This window comes from Ostrea edulis, chromosome 10 (genome assembly GCF_947568905.1).
Source record: "Ostrea edulis chromosome 10, xbOstEdul1.1, whole genome shotgun sequence".
NCBI lineage: Eukaryota > Metazoa > Mollusca > Bivalvia > Ostreida > Ostreidae > Ostrea > Ostrea edulis.
This window is the reverse complement of record NC_079173.1, coordinates 26,021,787-26,041,573: the sequence shown is the minus strand read 5'-3', so window position 1 is coordinate 26,041,573 and position 19,787 is coordinate 26,021,787. Positions and strand designations below refer to the sequence as shown.

The window sequence follows — 19,787 nt, the reverse complement described above, 5'->3', positions numbered from 1 at the left end:
GGATCTTCTCTGATTTTTGGCACCTCTTCAGCAAAATCATCTGCCGTTCACGACGACAACTGCAGTCGTCCCAGGACGAAACCACGTGCTTACATGGACACAATGTTTTACTGAGTTCCAAACATACTCTACCTGAAGCAAGCCTCTGAACAGTTAAACACCAGAGTCACTACACTGTCACCATTTTGTAACGTGCAGCAGTTTCAACACGCTCGTCTTTGCTTAACTTGTGTGATCAAGAGAAATCACTAAAAAAAAAAGCTAGTTCAAGAGCGAGGCAGAAGTTCCCTATATACTGTCTAACAATTCGACATTACATATATTTAACGATATCGTGCTTCCATAAACTGAGGTTTAAATATCCAAGTCAGCCATTAACTGTTAAAGTCAGTCGTTCTTGCAAAAGTCCACAAGTAATACATATAGAGGCAAACACGGACCCCTGGATGTACCAGAGGTGGGATCAGGAGGAGTAAGCATCCCCTGTTGACCGGTCACACCCGCCGTGATGTATGTATTTCGATGTATACAACACTGTTCATGCTTTGGGGGGGGGGGGGGGGGGGTTCTTCATTTTTGTTGTTGTTGCTAAAATGTAAAACATCTTTTACACACATCTTAAACACAGTAATATTCATATTTGTGATTTGTTGATACAAAAAATATCTTCAGTATGTTATTACAAGCCACAATTCGTTAATGAATGGACAAATTATCAAAAGTGTGCATTCCTCTGTTACTTTCGCATTCTTCACAGTAAGCAGCTTACGATAGAAATAGGACCGGTTATTCAGCTTAATTTCCAGTTGTGGAAAAAAGTCCAGGAGGAGCTCCCGACCATGCCCATGTCATGGAGGTCGTTGTTACCTCTGTTACTAGCTGCCCAACCCGTTATTTCTGGGTGGACCACGCAAGCTACGCAGAACTGCTGCCCATACCTATACCAAACATAATATTTTTGAACTGTTGTATCGAGTGTGATGAACTTTTAATTGCATGGTTTTTTTTTATCATAAAGTAATTTATGACCGAACATTTTGATTTATTCAGTATTGAAAGTATAATTAGTTGAACAATGTATAATTAATTAATCAATCAATTAACCCCCTCTAAGAATTAGAGCTTTGGCTTTTGTTGGAATTTTTTTGGGGGTAGGGGTGTCAAGAATTTTCAGACAATTGTAAAGTCAATTTCTCCCGTGTCACCTCCCCCCCTGTTCTTGAAATACGACGCTACGTGCCTAATTATTGTCGTATCATAACATGCTTTTATTACCAGGTATCTGTTTTTATTTGGGTTTTATTTTCAATTACGCCTGAAATTCGTCAAGTTGGTATTCATTGTATCATAACTTGGACAGAAATAAACATCAAATACGGCTATATGTAACACTCTTCCCATCCCTTCAATTTGACTACACATTTTTGAAAAAAAAAAACTGTTCTCGATCAAACTAAACCTTGTTTTTATCAAAAATACTATACCCCGTTACAAGTCAACATAATAAAAATTTTCGGACCGTGCCTTATGTTCTGCTTAAATACAATGCTATTTTGATTATACATGTTCTTCTTGTTATTGTGGTATTAGCAAACAACTTAAACAAAAATGGCAAGTAACCCAAAACAAAAATGTCAGATTTATTTTAAATCTAGGTCCTAGAGCTAGCAGTTTTTGTGACATTCTAGATTCTTTGGGCATGTTAAGAGTGGATGACAGAGCTACTCACCTAAGATTGAACTACATGTATGTGTTTAATATATTTCATGGTTAAGCCCCACATTATCTATGAAATCAATTTGTTCTAAACAATAAAAATACTAAAAGTGCTACAAATAATTTTTTTATCATACCTAAAGATAAAAGGCAAAGAATCTTCTTGTTTTTTTAACGATACTATCAAGGATCCGATTGGACTAATTTACCTTTAGATACAAAAGAGTTGGCAACTAAGCAAAGTTTTACAAAACCTGCAAAGTCCTTATTAGCCAGCAAGGCAAGGGGTGTAACCAAATAACATCTCAAATTTTGTTTAATACTTATTTTTTTAACACTTTAGTATTATATTATAAAATATGTCTGAAGGTTGTCATTTTTCAACGCATTATGCAAGTATTAATCAAAACCTGCCGAAATTCCAATTGTTAGTCATGTAATGTTGTTGATCATATCTATTATATAAATATTAGGACCCCATTGGAAATAAGCTAATTTAAGCTTTTATGGGTTATCCTTACCTTATTATACATGTTTCATCACTTGGCATGTTGTCCATACAGTTATTTGTTCTTTAACTGTTATAACTGCATAGTGCTATACATTATGCCAGGTTTCAATTTGCTATTTTAAATTTATACTCATGACATTCTGTGATATTTTATACCTGAATAAAATGAGTGAGTGAGAAGCTTGACCTCACCTTGTTTGTTATTAATGTCCTTGAATTACGTCTCCCCTTCCCATAAGGGGCACATTGTTTTAGTGTGAATTCTTCTTCCTCTTCGTCTCCTTCTCATACAAAGTTTATGCGGGTCATAACTTTTTTGTCTTTTGACACAGGCCTTTAATATGTGTCTATACCATGATAAGACAGTGTGTCATGTACCATTTCTGATTACCTTTGACCTTGACCTTTTATGTAAAGTTGAAATAGAAATTTTTGGGCATTGTTCTAGTCCGGACCATGCCTTTCAATAATGTTATATCTGAATAAGTCTCGTGCGTATTACATTCCAGTAGGTTATAAGTTGAAGGGGGTCCTACTAAGAAATGTAAACTGTTTTTTGAAAGCATTTGAAGTTGGCTGTCTTATTTCCATGGGAACTGAATTCCATTCAGTTATCGCTAATGGGACAAAGGGTGATTTAGAAATGTTTAGTCTACATTTAGGAATGCTATAAGTTTGCGATTGTTTGGTGACATAAATTTTGATAGAATATTTTAGAGATAGTCTGGTACCATATTAGAATCAATTCTAAATATAATTGTTTTTAACTCGACTCCTGATCAAGTTAGCCCTAAATGTAAACATGCACCAAACTTGCGCAATGACACTCCTTCCGGTTTCGACTAAAGGCAGTTCGATCGTACTCTGATTTCACTATAGTTACTATAGTTGATGATCTAACTTAACTAGGTCATGATCAAGGCCGTAGTAGTGAGGGTTCTGTATCGTGCCAGCGCTTGGCGACACAAGACCTCGGTTCATAAGATGACATCCGCAAGGCTTGTGACGTCACCGAGCGTCAGGCCAAGGAATACATTCAGGTAATCTCTACCTATTCTAAGTAAATTTTATTACTAAATAGAACTTTTTCTAGATATGGAACTTGAACAAGTTACTTTGCAATGCAATTGTTTTTTGTTTTTGTTTTTTGTTTGTTTGGTTTTTGTTTTTGCAAACGCATTGAGCATTATTTTCAATGAAATAGGAAAGCCTCACGATCATCTTCTCCAACAAGTCTCTCTAAACTTTTGTTATTTATTTAATTTATATTTGAAACCAATTGTCGTCTGCATCATTTGGACCATGCATCATATTCATAGTCCTTGTATTTCTGTTTGTGTAACAGAAAAGACATAAATCTGAGGGACAACGCGTTGGAGAACAATTGATGACGTTTGAAAACAATCATAAAGCTGTAATTAACCAATAATATTTTAGCTCTGACTCTATTATGTAAACAAGACTAGAGTGTTTTTTATTTTTACAATGAAACTAGTGAAATGTAATTTTTGCGATTGTTTCCTAGACACAAGTGTAACTGTAAAATGACATGATTTACCTGAGGATTAAATGACACATTTTATCCGAGGAGTACTTCAAATGTGATATATAGATATCATAAACCTGAATCGATAGCCATCCATTTTCAAAGCTTTGTAAACAATAACATACCCCTAATCTTTGTTTACACAACAAATGATAAATTCTCGATAATGAGTTTAACCGTAACTTGATGTGATTTTTAAAAAAACATATTAGACAGTAGGTTTTTGTTATTAAAAGCGAAAAACAGATTTATTTATTTTTTGGAAAATCGTGAATCAGTCCGTTGAATAGTTTAACTTTTAACCCAAGCCATATAACTGCCGGTGGGTCGGATACGACTTTCACTATGAATGCTGGACGTTTGGTGATGGAACAGTCACTACCTAGGTTAAACGTCTCATGGAGAAATAACACCTCCTTATAATGGCCAACTTCCTAGTGAAATATAAATATCAGCAATACTCGCATTTTCCTTTGCAATTTAATTGCCTAGTTAGGTATCTCAATAGGTTAATGCGTAAGGGATGATTTTCCAGATTACTTCTAAAACTTTTTTTTCATGAAGATAAATTTAAAAGCTTTCAATATCAAAATATTATTGTACATATCCGTCACTTATCATAGTTCTTGGGTGAATTATTCCTCGGCGGCCCCGGGATCGAGAGTGGCAAGGTGAAGTGCACTTTATCAATGCTCGAAACTTTAAAATCTTCTTGAAGTAGCGCATAAGAAACATTTGGCACGGTCTACTCGCAAGCTAACCTGAACAAATGACAAGAATACTGGACTAATTCTCAAAAATCAATTTATTTAATCCTTGAATTTTTAATTAACGGAAGCAATAAAAATCAGATATTAACGTGTAATAGCACATGTAAGTAAAAATAAAAGACAATATACTTTAAAATAGAATTCTAAACCTGCGTAACAATTGCAGTGTTGTTCATCTGTGTACAGAAAAATGTAGTTTCAGAAAATGGGGTGTAATTCCAAATCACTTCCATGTCCTTGTACAGAGAAAAAAAAAACTAGATTGAGCACCATTTGCAATTTTTCTTGCATTTGAAAAACGGAAAATCTAAAGAATGAAATGTATACTAGCTAATACAACAACGTATACTCCAAACAAGACTGATATATCATCATTAGTCATATGCAAAGAATGCTACAACTTCCTTGATTACATAGAAAATATAAAAGTACAAATTACATTTCAAAATGGTTTGAAAAATAGTATTTCTAGATCCCTATTATGTGGCGCGTGATGCTGACATCACATTTGTCAGGGACTAAGAACTTTGGCTTCATAGTGTCATATTTGTCTTGAATATATAAAAAAAAAAAAAAAAACCAACTTCCGTTTGTAGATATGAGGAGTATAATTTTATGTGTTACTTTACCGACTTAAAGAAAAACCGCTAAAACTCCACGGATGTTGATATTTTTAAAACATCGTTCTCGACTTTTGGATGGAGCCTCAATTGCAATGAGTTTTTTTTTAATATTACATGTAGTTTGAAAGAAAATCTAAATGATGAAATTATGAAATGTACGCTAGGTTATACCGGTAATAGAAAGTGTATATGATAGAATTGTATTTCAAATTAGATATATCATCGATTTTGATGTGAACACAATGCTAAAATTTAATTGATCGCAACAGAAAAATAAAACTATGCATGGTTCAATGAAAAGGGTGTTAAATATAAAAGTATATACAAATAAATCAAACAATAAAACAAAAGTGATAAACATTGTGCAGACTAAAGGTTTCCGAAGCTTGGATTCCTCCGTGCGTGATTTGTTACATTATTTTAAAAATATGGAATGACAGAAATACATATCACATTGCCTCACAATATATCTTGCACTTTTTGATAAAAAATATTCCCCAGTAATAAAAATAGTGTATGTATTTCCGGGTCACAATCTTGCGTTTCCGGTTCCGGTACTCTTGCGATGCACAATGCTGGCATCACATTCGTCAGAGACGAAGAACTTTGGCTTGCTTGTGTAATATTTGTCATGAATGTCCTAGTAACTCCTACTTTTAGAGTTTTAGATCATGACGAGTCGAAGGACTTGTATGGTGCTTTGTTGACCACAGTTTTAAAACATCGTTAAAACTCGACGACTTCCGACATTATAAAAGTAATTCTATAATTCTGGATAAAAGCACTATTTACAATGTTTCAATACATGTATATAAGTAACAAAAAAATATCTAAATAATGAAAGGACTATCTTATGTTCCCTTGAGAATTTTCACTCATATTGAGACGTCACCAGTTGTAGGTGAAATAACACAAATTTAGAGCAATGCTTAGCGCTCAGGGCCATAGCATTGGAGATTCTTTAACTTGCCAACGCCTGTCGCCACGCGGGACCAAATTTACAATCGTCACATCCGAAAGACCCGTGATTCTCCCTTCTAAATACGGAGCGTTTGGCGAAGGAGCAATCACTACCTATGTTTACGTCTTAGGATTGACGCGGTCATGGCACGAGTGGGTCTCGAACTCATAACCTCCTGGTTATGGTATGCTAAATTACAATGATATAGGTATATTACGTCTATTTCAAACTAGACATATCGATATATCACCAATTCCGAATCATTTAAAACTTGATTTATCACAAACGATAAAAAAAATGGATGCCTAATCCAATGGAAAGGTGGCATTTATATAAATATATACAAATAAATCAAACTATAAAAAACGGATATGTGATATACATTGCACCATCTTAGGAATTTCAATATATGCATACCTCCATATGTACTTGGATCCGTATCATAAAATTACGGAATGACAAATACCTATCACAATGCTTTACTTAATTTCTTGCATTAAAAAAATCCGGATCACAATCTTGTGTTTCCGGTTCCGGTATTCTTGCGATGCATGATGCTGGCATCACACTCATCAGAGACGAAGAACTTTGGTTTGATCGTGTCGTCTTTTTCCTGTACGTCCAGTGTACTGCCGTTTGTTGATGTTGAGGAGTAAAATGATTTGTACGGAACTTTGCTTTCCACGCCCTGAGATTTAAAAACAAACTCAGTGTATAGATTTCAACGATTAAATATTTAAAAGTGAAGATAACGAACATTAATCCCGTAAATTAAAAATAAGGCAAACACAGAGATGTTTTTGAAAATTCATTCCGACTACAGAAAACTGCAATTAGACTCCCGGAAATCATCCCACGCAGTATATTACAACTTGATTGCCTTTTTCAAAATGAGAATAATTGTGGACATATTTTGAGTATTTCAAATACCTTGTCCGTCTCCTTTTTCTTTCCTGCACCAGGCAGCAAATCATCCAACCAGCGAAGCTCTTTTTGGGTGAAAAAGCATTCAATTACCTTTCTCACAACGCCTGTCGCCAGTACCTGGGGAAATGCAAGTGGTTAAATCTAAAAATTAGATCCTGATGATCCAAAACATCGGACGTGAATAACGAGCGCTATGGTCATAGTCAGAATTTTACAACAATGGTTATAGGATCCTTGAAAACACGTTCTCAATTTAAAAAAACCAAAAGAATATGAAGATTTAGATTTAGAGCTGATACTGCTTTAAGTATTTTGTAATACAAGTTCTTACCATCATGGGAAATCCAATTGATATGACCTTGATAGTTTTCACCACCCAGAGAATAACTAGACAGACAATCTGGACAATGGTGAAAATATGGATTCGCCATAGTGGAACATGGCGAACATATGGAAGATCAGGCTGGTATTTGACGGGTTGGATGAACAGGAAAAGACGATCAACGAGCTGTTAAAAATCATTACCACATGATTACTATCCATATTTTTAGGATATGGTTGAACAATATTCTGTTTTCAAGAAATTACATGTAATATTCCCTAACCTGCATTCCCCGGAGAGCTGAAAATCCCATATAGAAAAACACTCCGTATAGAACTGGCATCGGAATATACTATTAAGGAAATACAAATCCATGTAATCATATCAACATTTTGATTGAACTCAATAAGTCCTACCAGCTCCCTTCATTAGGACAAACGAACATGTTTTATATGTATATACAATATTCTTCCATAGGGTGTCTGAAACAATTGCAAATACTGTATCATGCATGCAAATTCTAAATTACAACTTGTGTGTGTTTTCTGTTTTTATTTGGGTAGTTCTCTAATGCATGATTTGAATTATTTTAGTAGTTATTTCAAAAAACAAAAATAATTGCATTGTTCCCCACCTTGAGCACTGATGTGATGAGAACAGCACAGCCACTCAGAACGCCGATACCAAGGGCGGTAACCCTTTGTTCTCTACGTGAAAAGAAAGACTGCCGTGTTTTACATGCTTTCTAAGTTTAATATTAATGTGGAAATCCAGAAAGTTTTCTAGGGGTCGAGTCCATCCCTTAATTGGATTTAGTGTTTGACAACGGGAACTGCTTTTGACAAATGTCAGAAGATCTGGACTCAAGTACTTTCTAAGATATGTGCTTACCACTTAATATATTTATTTTCATGGTATATTGTACTTCAGAAATAAAAACCTTCCAATTTTTAGATTTTTTAAATTGGTTAAAACATCCGACGCAGTTTACGTGATTGATTACGAGGTGTTTGCTAATGATGCAGTACCTGACTCCCAAGAAAGATGGTTTGTCACCAGGGGCTGTGCACTCGGACTCCTTCTTCAGACTGTTAATGTGCGCAAGTGCAGAGACTGTTGCAGCAACATACCAAGGGAGTCCGAGGAGCGAGTGGATGCCAACACAAATAGCCACGACAAACATGTCTAGATGGTATCCAACTCCTTTCTAAAAAAATAAAACAAAATGAATTCAGACCCCTCTATTCGACAAAGTTCAATGTAAAAATTATGGAATACCGTGGCGCTACATGGTTATTGCTCTGCAAGTCCATGTTGAATTCCTCTGTGTTGCGCTTAAAGTACATTTGTGTGTATATATATATATATATATATATGTACTTCGTTCAGTAATACAAGTGTAAGAGGCAATAAAGTTTAAATCATTTCGCTCAATAATACAACTTTTACTTCTAATATACATGCATGTTGTACCCCCATTTCCTGGTGACAACTTGAGGTATTCAATGTATAACGATCATCTAATCCACCAAAGAAATTTACAAAATTTTGATTACTGTTTGGTCAATCTCCCCCTTGAATCTTACATTAAAGTCAATAGGGAGAGTATGTTTTAACATATTTTTAAAAGAAACTGTATTTTCATAAACATCTCATGGTAAAAAGTTGCATTAACTTTCTTTTTATGAAATATTAAAAAGAAATTCATCATTTACCAAAGATATATGTTTTCAAAGAATAAAAATAGATTTGTCTTATTCTTATCAACAGCAGATACCGTTTCCAATAAGTTTCAAGTACAAAAATATGGGCTTCCAATCATTTACTGCGGTCATGTGAATTTCCTCTTCCTCTATTCCACGTGTCCCGTGGGGATACGGGTTAGAATAGGTCCTCAGTAACCCTTGCTTGTCGTAAGAGGCGACTAAATTGGACGAGACCGCAAAAACCGAGGTCCCGTGTCACAGCAGGTGTGGCATGATAAAGATCCCTCCCTGCTCAAAGGCCGTAAGCGCAGAGCATAGGCCTAAATTTTGCAGCCCTTCACCGGCAGTAGTGACATCTCCACATGAGTGAAACATTCTCAAGTGGGTCGTTAAACAATATCAAATCAAATCTATTCCACGTTTTGCATAATTTAACAGTAATCATCCTGATGAAAATCTATCTTGATCTATTATACGTTGAATACCTCAAACCTACATTGCTCCTCTTGTCAAACGTTGTATACCTTTAATTTATTTTCTTTTCTATTGACAATAACCGCTGTGATCTGCTGATCCAAGAAAATCAAGATGGTGGAAAGAAGCGCGGGAACGCCTGCCGCCAGGTAGAGCCACCATGGATTGCGGTCACTGAAGGGGTTTACTATCCACTGGGCGCGGCGGGTTGGCTGTCAGAGAGAAAACAGTAAAATGTCTATGGAAGTATATGATCTAACATCACTATTATCATCATCGACATAAGCTCAAATTAAATTTTTGTATGTCAAGACAATACGATCATGAAACTGACTTCAGTCTGTAGCAGTCATTAAACTGACTAAATATGAAACTGGGAAATCGTAACCAATAGTAAGCTAGCGATATAACATCACATTGCACTATGACCTTACTGAATTTAATTTCAGAACAATGAATTGATTTTGATTCAAGTCCAAGATAGTTCAGTATTCCTGGGCTTGGACTTAAAATCGAGGAGGTGCATTTATGTGTTGATTGTGCTTATAATTACGACATTTAACATTATAAAATACGTTCAACTCGTACTTCTCGGTTCTGGCAGCACATCATCATCGAATCTAAAAGTTGATAACATCCATAGTGCAATGTGTGGTGAAACAAGTAAAATGAAAGTTTTTGATGACGAAATTTGCTTAAAAAATGATACACTCACCTTAAACTCATCGGGGACGATCAATTTGGGTGTGTTGATGCCCACTAGAAAATCGATGAGGACCATGATGATGATAGCGATGAGAACCCCAAAGTCCCCGATTCTCTGACGAATCTATAAAAAGTACATGACGGATCATTTACAATGTAATTAATCTTCAGTTAGCTGTATGAAAACCCGGTACGGCGAATTTTTGCTTTTGATTTCGTGCATTAAAATTGGTCTTTGTTAAGTTCATTATAGTTCAGTCTTTGTTGCCCATTCCACGAACATAATATGCATCCCCTTTAAAATGGATAATTTATCAAGGTATTTGATTGGTCTTTATCCTATTCTGGGAACATTTTGCCACCGGTTTTAACTTAATCTTTGAACATTAATGAAATGTAAATACTGCAGTAGACTACATTCTACTTACAACAGTAGGGAACAGGGTGGTTCTCTTGAAGTCTACAAGAGACAGTGTGAGTGCAAAGGTTCCTATGAACAGGAGGATGGAGAAGAAGAAAACGTCTGCAACGTATTCAACTTCACATCCATGTCCTGCCATGTGACCACCAAACATCATGCATGTCTCATTTGAGAGTGAGGCCCAGTTGATGGTCATGTTGGTTAGGTCAGCACATGTGTAGTTGACAATTTCTGGGGTGGTGGATGGAAGAGCTGTTGACAACCCGGTTGTAGCAACAGCTGCGGCAGTGGTTAGTCCGGTGGTGTTGCAGTCACGTGGTATGCACTCACAACTTGGCAATGGGTCATTCGGATGAAAATTGACAGGGCTATCGGATCCAATCTCTATAACTTTTTTGAAGGCTTCCACTATGAAAATCACAGCGATTAACGTCGCAAAGCTTTCCTCGGTAAATCGTGTGATGTACTTCACTAATGCGCTCAGGTTAAAGATGACAATCAAGAGAATGAATCCGACAGTCCACATCCCGACCCAAAACCGCATCGGCATGAAGTCCCAATCGTTGTCCCTAAAGGAAAAGTGTCAATAAGACTGGAGCCTTACAGAGTTTGCATGTCTCTTTGTAACGTTGTTTAAATATTTAAATATCATATTCTAAAGATACCTATATATACAACGGGAGATTTATCTAATGATTTTGATTGATAGTAATGGTAGTTTACACAGTATCTATATGAAAATATATTTTGATCTCCATTTGGTACCATCAACTGGTAACGTTTCAATACAAGTGAAAAATTTTCGACGGAACGTACAACTCTATGGTGAAAATCTGAAGCTACATGTAGTTTCTGATCTCTGAAGAAATGACAGTATTTTCTCCTCTCTGCAGAAATGACAGTATACTTACTTGCAAAGATTGTAAATGATGGCCTCCAAGACCAACATCGGACCGGTGCTTCCCAAAATGTTCAATGGCTGTCCCCCGAACAGAGCAAACAGGATTCCCGTCACCGCCGCGGCGAAGATGCACTCCATAACTCCCTAGTCGTACAAACAATCAACTCATTCACAATATCAATGAAGATGCACTCCATAACTCCCTAGTTGTACAAACAATCAGCTCATTCACAATATCAATGAAGATGCACTCCATAACTTCCTAGTCGTACAAACGATCAGCTCATTCACAATATCAATGTCTATTCGAACTTTAGAAGAGATACATTTCTGGACTGTGAGCTAACCCATTTTTTAAAAAAAATTAAGGAAAGGAACTTAATATCCTTTTAAGGTCAAGACATGTTCTATATAATTCAAAGGTAGTCTTTGTATAAGTACTTTGAATCCCAGGTAATATTTCTGCCTATATAATTCAAAGGTAGTCTTTGTATAAGTACTTTGAATCCCAGGTAATATTTCTGCATTTGCTTATTGTTGAATATTCGTTGCTTCTACCATTAAGATAAACCTTTCAATTATAGGTTACTATCCAAATCATCGTTAAATCTATTGTGAGACGATTCATTTCCATATTTTTATTGTGAATATTTTCAAGTTTGTCATGCTAAGTGAATTGTAGACTTGGTGAATGCTTAATGAAATAAATACCATGTACTGGTCAGTGGCTTGACCTAGCAAGCCTCCAAAGGTGACGTTGGGTGTCAAGGTCCCCAAGAACACGTACACAAATGAGCCCAGACATTGCACATGGAGAGCGTCTTTGTAGTCTGATAGATAGAAGGGAACCTTTCTTTTGATGTCGTCAACGAGGCCTTTAAACGGTCTGTAAACGAAAACAAGTACACCACTTGAAGACAGTTAAACACAGAAGATGACGGAAATCATTCTAATTTTTGCATCTGACCACACTCACGATATGAAGTCTGCACATCCCCTCATAACAGGGATTCCATTGTGATGTCATACTTCAATTATGGTATCTTAATTGTTATAGTAAGCAAAATTAGAAGAGATAATTTTACGCTGAAGGACCATAACGGATTCCAACATTCACTTTTCAGTATTGTTTCATGGTTGTCTGATACATACATTTTTGACCTGACCAATGACGGATCGATATGAGACTCCTCCTCAGCTTCTTCCGCCTTCTTCACCGGCAGACTCGGAGAACCAGGACTTCCGGGCACGACGGACTGACGCCTGTGTTCCTGATTAATCAAAATACTCTTCAAAATGTCTTTTCATAGCACGTCACTTGAAATCAATTTCAATACTAAATCCATATATTAACAGTTGTCGAAGGGGTGGGATTGGACAGTTGCATGTACTCCAACTAACTTACATGGAGTACATGTACCCCACCTTTAATAATATAAAAGTTATACAACCATCTTAATCTTCATTATTTGGTAATGAACAAACCTGGGACTGAACTTTTCCTGGTGGTTCCAGGCGGATCTTTGGGTCCCATTCACCCGGTGGCAGCACAATCACCTGCTCCATAAACTCATCCAATCCCGCCAAGAGATCGTCACGGTCACGCGCTTTGTATGCCACCTCACGGAAAATCTAGACGGAAGTCGGAATTTAAAATATCTACCGTAATTTTTCGTAAATTGATATGTACAGTATGTTATGTCGATATCATATGTGTGTAATTCTATGTATCTAAAGAAAACACAACCTTTATTCCTTTAACAATGATAAAAGGTGCTCATTGTCATACTTTGTAAGAAAATGTTTTTTAAATCGATAAAAACTATTTGAAGTACAATATTCAATCACTATTTTTGAACGCTTGCTTCATTGAATGACGTCTCAACTTTCTAAAAGCATACCTCATCCACCATCATTGTCCCCATGCACCGTCCAAACTCCACCAATTCCTCCTCCTCGCCACGTTTGCCCAGGCAGAAGAACACGAAGCGAGTGGGAATATTGACCTCGCTTAGGTCATTTTGCAACAGCCGGGGTTCCTTTAGACGCATGAACCCCATCACACGGTTGGGAAGATCTTCCACCTCCCCCACCATGATGTTCGCAACATGGGAATCTTTAGGGATTTTTCTTAAGAAGCTGGTATTGGGCTAAAGAATGTAAAAAAAAAAATCTTTTAGACATATCTTAAACATAGCAATATTCGTATATGTGTATTGTTAATACAAAAAGATCTCTGCTTTTCCAAACCACAAGTAATTAATGAATACAATTTTTTCTTCAAAAGTTTGCATTCCTCAGTCACATTCGTGTTCGTCACAGTAAGCAGCTTACGACAGAAATGGGACTGGCTCTGCAGCTTACCTTCCAGTTGTGGGAAAGGGATGCCTGGGAGGGGCTCTCAACCATCCCCATACCCATATCGTGATCGTGAAGTTCATTATTGCTGTTGCTACTGCCTAAACCATCACTGTTGATGCTGGCAAAACTCGCTGACGTGGGAAGCTGTGCCGAACTGTTGTCCATACCTGTACCAAGCATAAAAGAATATTTGAAGTTTTGTTGAAATTGTGATGAACGTTTAATTGCATGATTTTCTTGTAATGAAACATTTATGATAAAACATTTGATCTATTCAATATTGAAAATAAAATACGCATTTTTCCATGAAATCATGTAATGATGGAACGATTATCGCACCATATTTTCAGACATCGTTTTATAGGGATGTAGTTATTTTAGTGATCAAAATTACTTCATATTGAAAAATGCAGACATTTCAATGATAATTGGCAATTCGGTACTGTTGGGAAAGGTGGGCTATAATTACTTGATTCATCCGCTATGTCCGCTAGGGGGCGTGTTGCTGTGGATCCTCGTCTCAGATTTCGCGCTCTCTTCACATGGCGGTGCTTATGACCTTTAAGGGCAACGTCCCGGATGTGGGGTCTGTATCTCGGATCTAACTGGTTGGTATCCACCCATTCATCCGTGAATTTGTCTGATAAATGGAGAAACACCAGTTAATACGTTATTTGCAAAACAGGCCATCAGCAATAGTTATTATTTTAAGTGATCATCCTTTGTTAATTTTATCCCCTCCCCATAAAAATATCGCTCAAATAATAATCATACATTTGTGCGACTCGTGGAGAAAACAATTCAATATGTTAACTTTGTAGATTGGTTGATTGATTATTGTTTAACGTCCCTCTTGAAAATCTTTCAATCATATGGAGACGTCACTATTACCAGTGAAGGGCTGCAAAATTGAAGCCTATGATCGGCGCTTACGACCTTTCAGCAACGAGGGGTCTTTATCGTGCCACACCTGCTGTGACACGGGACCTTGGTTTTTGCTGTCTCATCCGAAGGACCGCCCCAATTAATCGCCTCTTACGACAAGCAAGGGGTACTGAGAACCTATTGTAACTCGGATCCCCACAGGATTGACTTTGCAGAGAATTTTAGTTTCATCATCGAGTGGGTCACTAGACGCACAAAAAGGTTACTTGAAGCCTCAAACGTGGGGACGGTGCAATACTAGACCGGTCTTACGATTTCGTCTTACTCTTGACAAACTCCGGTTATAAATTAAATAGCCCCCATATCACTGCGAGTGTTTCTTTCATCTGATGTGTGCGGATTGAACGTATCTACCACTTGAGGACACATTAAAAGGAGACATTTCTGAAAACGGTAAGTACGTTCTTAACTTCCAGATGCCAGTTTGTTTACAATTCATCAGCTGTCGAATTATATTAAAATTGTACAAGAGCATATTAAAGTGTTTGCATATACTTGTCAAATTCTTCAGACCTTATTTAAATTAAGAAAAATTTGTTACGATTCTAAGTACGTACTGTCGCCTTGTTCTACGTTTTCGATCGTGCACTGAATGTGGAGTACCTTTCTTTGAAGGAGAGAGAGAGTAAAATTGACGTTCGTAATTCATAGTAAACAAAATTTATGACTCAAGGAGATTAAAAATTAATGTATTTCAATCGTGACTTATTTGGAAGATAGAAAATATTAAGTTAAAAATCTCGGTCACTTGATGATAATGAAACATGGGTCTAAATCAACAGACATCATGAAAACACAACCCATATGCAGTGATCAGGTATATCCTCGGGGTTTTGTCTCTAAATACCACCGGTGGGGGTCTGAAAATCGGCCTTTAGATCTCAGCCTTTCTTTTAACTTGACTTACTGTAGCTCATAGTCCTGTAAATGTTTGGATCCGAATACGACAAAGATCAAATTTTATGATTTGCTACCCTTTATAAAGAAATATCGAATACAATGAAAATACATAAGGGTTTTGTTCCCTGTGTCTCATACTTCCAAGGCTGAGCTCGCACATAATTGTAGAATTAAAATATTGGTTTCCAGAGAATAAAATCCATGTCAGTCTTACCTAAATCTCATAATCATCATATGAGAAAAATGCGGTAGAATAATTAATTCCGGAATATTTAGTTAATCCTAACAGTATTAATAAACATATTATTTGAGTGACAAATTAAATCAATCCTATATAAACATAATAACATTCAAAATGCTAAACTGAAAATGTTATCGTCTTAGATTTTATTACTCATCACAAGCTAAGAACTCGAACGAACTTGGTATCTAATCAGAGTCTGGCAGTCTTTTGTTTCGCTGTATCCTATGTAGAATCCAATAAGGGAATTTTTCCAATTACAAGGGAAGTTACCCTCTCCTGTAAGATAAATTCTAACAATCTCCTACGGGATCAATTTCACCAGTTTTTGTTTTAAGGGGGTTGATATAAATATATTTTACATAGCAATTTCCTTATCAACGTCCCATAGCTTTAACGATGCGCCTATGAATTTTGAAAAATATAGTTCGTCTAAAAATTCCGACCGAAATGAAAGTTGAATTTAGATAAGGAAACGAAATTAAGAAATTTAAAAAATTTTTTTAAACGCATGAGGGTATAAACTGAATCATTCGCACTGTGTGAAGGTTAGAGTAAAAAGTGCAGACTGTGTGTGTTCCGAGTGAAATGTCGCACTGTTATAAAGTATTAGAGCAGGGACGTACCGATGACTTGAGATAACGTATGACAGTCGTAGTCCATGATGACGGGAGAATCCTTCAGGGCCTTCCTCAGGTTAAAAATCGTCTGCATTGACAAAGAAGCCACGTGCGGCTTGGACCATCTTTTCCCGCCTTCTTCCACTACTTCTTCGTATTTCACCCATCTTTTGAAAGAAAACAAATTTATTGACACGTACTATCGTAGAAATGACAATGAACAAATCAGTTTCTTAAGTTCCTCCCTATATAACTCTATGCAAAATTTCTTCACTGATCTGAACGTAATTAAGAAATTATGGCAATTAATTACATTTCATACGGTAAATTATGTGGGGTTTTTTTTTACCTTTAGAATCATAGATTGAATCGAAAAATTTATTTTTAGTAGCGTATAATATGATCTAGTCTGGCTTTCTTGAAAAAATCTTTAGTGGAAAGTATGAGATTTTACTCAAATTTTGACTACTCAAATAAAAGAAAACTCAAAACTTAAGTATGAAATTTTTTTTAAAGAAATTCTAGCCTGTTCTGTACGTTGATTTTGATATTAAAGTTTACGTTTATACCTGTAATATCTCACAGAAAATAGTTCATGCATTGGGCTTCGACATATGCTTATCTTTATCATTTTAATCGTGTGTATGCGTGTCTTTTTAGGAAGATGACATTAAAGCATGTTTGCGATACCGTAATGCTCAACCCGAACGTTTCGAGATGCACAAACATACCTCGCTGCTTCCCGCCATTCAATGAAGCCGTTGTACTCCTTAAGAACGTCCATCTCGCTAAACACGCCATGAGCCTTGTGACCTTCAGATTTGACGTTATTGATAAGATTCTGAACCCATTCCGACGGATTGTATTTCCCCGCATCATCGTTGTTGACTCCTAAAATAAAATTTCGATAGCAATATAAGAACTGCACACATCTTTTGTTCACTCCTACTCACCGTGATTGATGCGAGTTTTTACCCTTTTTTGTTGATAATTTAATCATTTTTAATCGCATTTAATCCTTGCTGTTGACAACGCCTGACCTCCCCGAACACCTATCACAAAACACTTATGTAACACAGTGCTTCATTCAATGTCTTAATTTTTCAATCATTATATAAGCATTCTCCTGCTATGGCGAGTTTTAAGTCCCTGTAGAAGAAAACTTCCTTTATACGTAATTTTAATGAAATAAATCAATTCCGATTTCTTTCAAGTTGATATCGATATAAGAGGTTTCGATACTTGGTGTTCAACAATAATTCAGCGGTGGATCGTGACCTATATTTACAAAAGAATTTTACTGCAATTTCCTTTTTGATAGTTAAGCACAAAGATTTACAAATACTTCTACTGCTCATCAAAGTACACGATAATTTTTAAAGATAAAAATCAGATATAATAAAACACGTTCTCGTAGCTTTATATTCATTAAAACTGAATTTTGAAAAAAAAAAAATTAAAAACAAGAAAATATAAATTAGCTACCAATTCTTTGTTGTCATAAAATCTTACTCGTTTGCTACTTAATTCACGCAAAGTTAATCGAAGAAAAGAAAATTAACCAAATGTGGGCAAAACATCGCCTGGTCCACCAACGCCAGTATCCCTCCGCTTCTGAATGTAGGTCTTACACGAGGACATTGGTCCGATATTTGGGGTCTGTACACAATAAAAACTATTACAACCCACTGTCTTATATATATGTAGGTGGAGTAAGCAATCCGTGTGATTTATTGACCTAGATGTAAAGATTCGAGTTCCTTTCATGATGGCATGCCCAATATATTTACAATTAGAAAAATCTTTCCGAATTTCTGACAAAGTCATCTCCAAGATATAAACAGTGAAACTTCAAACAAAACTGTGTGGGTTTATGTTTGAAAAATTCAAAAATTCAAAAGTGCACTCTTACCGTTTTCTACAACACGTGGTCGATCTCTCCTGTGAGGCATGCGCACTCCCACAAACTGACCATTGGCTAAAGATAAACAAATAAAGGCCAGTTATATCACTTTGTTTATAAGTCCAGTTAGTACTAATGAAGGACACGGATGTTTACCACAAATATGATTACTAAAGGTTTTATAAGAAATGATAATGACATTGACAAACAGTCCATCATGGAGAGTCACGTGACTATCAAATGTAAATACCTGAATTATTTCTGTCGCTTTCATCCATAATTCCTTCAAAACAACACAAAATGCAAACATCAAAACAAAGGACAAAATTAATCAACAAAACAAAACGCAAACCGCAAGCAGAACGCAAAACTGAGTAAAAAAACAAAACAAAACGCAAATATCAACACAAAGGCCAAAATTAATTAACAAAACAATGCAAAAATCAAAACAGAAGGCAAAATTAATTAACAAAACAACGCAAACATCAAAACAGAAGGCAAAATTAATTAACAAAACAACGCAAACATCAAAACAGAAGGCAAAATTGATTAACAAAACAACGCAAACATCAAAACAGAAAGCAAAATTGATTAACAAAATCAAAATTAAATGAAACAAAGCTGAAGTCAGTGAACACTCACATACCCATTTTTGTTTTTGGTAATTTTCTAGTACACATGACTTTGTGCAGCGGGTTTTATATTTTGTTTAGGGGGGACATGTAAAAACTTATGTTATACCTGTGTAAGACTGAGACGATAAGATATACTGCATAAATTATAAAAGTGATGCATCTGTACAAGAAAAAGATGTAAATGCTATTGTTCAATTGATGCCATATCGTAAGCGTTAAAATTGTGTGAGGTTCCCCTTAGCATTGGTTTTTATCAGATGCAGATGGCCCATGATAAGAAATCCAGACATTGCCCGAGAACGGTTATCAACGTCGTGCTTTAAGCCTGAATTAATTTCGCCTCATTTAACATTCAACAGAGAAGTCTTAACGCACATGAATACACAGAGGCAGCCTGACGTTGAAATGGAGAAAATCATCCGGCATCCGAGTTTCCATGTTGGTATTTGCAATAAACCGAGGCGGATCCAGCCCCCTTCCCCTCACGAATATGATACATAATTTATAGAGATGTGTTCAAGAACACTACAATTGATGTATATACGTCTTATTTTCTCAGAACTTAGTAATATCAGTGGGTATTGGTAGTATTAGGTGAA

The 19,787-nt window shown here is 36.1% G+C and overlaps 1 protein-coding gene across 1 annotated transcript; it reads right to left on the bottom strand.

Moving 5' to 3' along the window:
- Positions 1-4,559: 4,559 nt before the first annotated feature.
- LOC125665642 (electroneutral sodium bicarbonate exchanger 1-like) lies at positions 4,560-19,025 on the bottom strand. Its single transcript, XM_048898395.2, has 20 exons — positions 18,804-19,025; positions 18,563-18,628; positions 17,382-17,541; positions 16,657-16,817; positions 14,414-14,584; positions 13,948-14,111; positions 13,485-13,733; positions 13,069-13,215; positions 12,736-12,854; positions 12,295-12,469; positions 11,594-11,727; positions 10,690-11,251; positions 10,272-10,385; positions 9,607-9,768; positions 8,405-8,583; positions 8,011-8,083; positions 7,660-7,728; positions 7,386-7,562; positions 7,058-7,171; positions 4,560-6,815 (listed from the first exon to the last, which is right to left on the bottom strand). Exons 1-20 carry the CDS (start codon positions 18,829-18,831, stop codon positions 6,639-6,641), a joined length of 3,201 nt encoding a protein of 1,066 aa, XP_048754352.2. The 5' UTR covers positions 18,832-19,025; the 3' UTR covers positions 4,560-6,638.
- Positions 19,026-19,787: the final 762 nt, after the last annotated feature.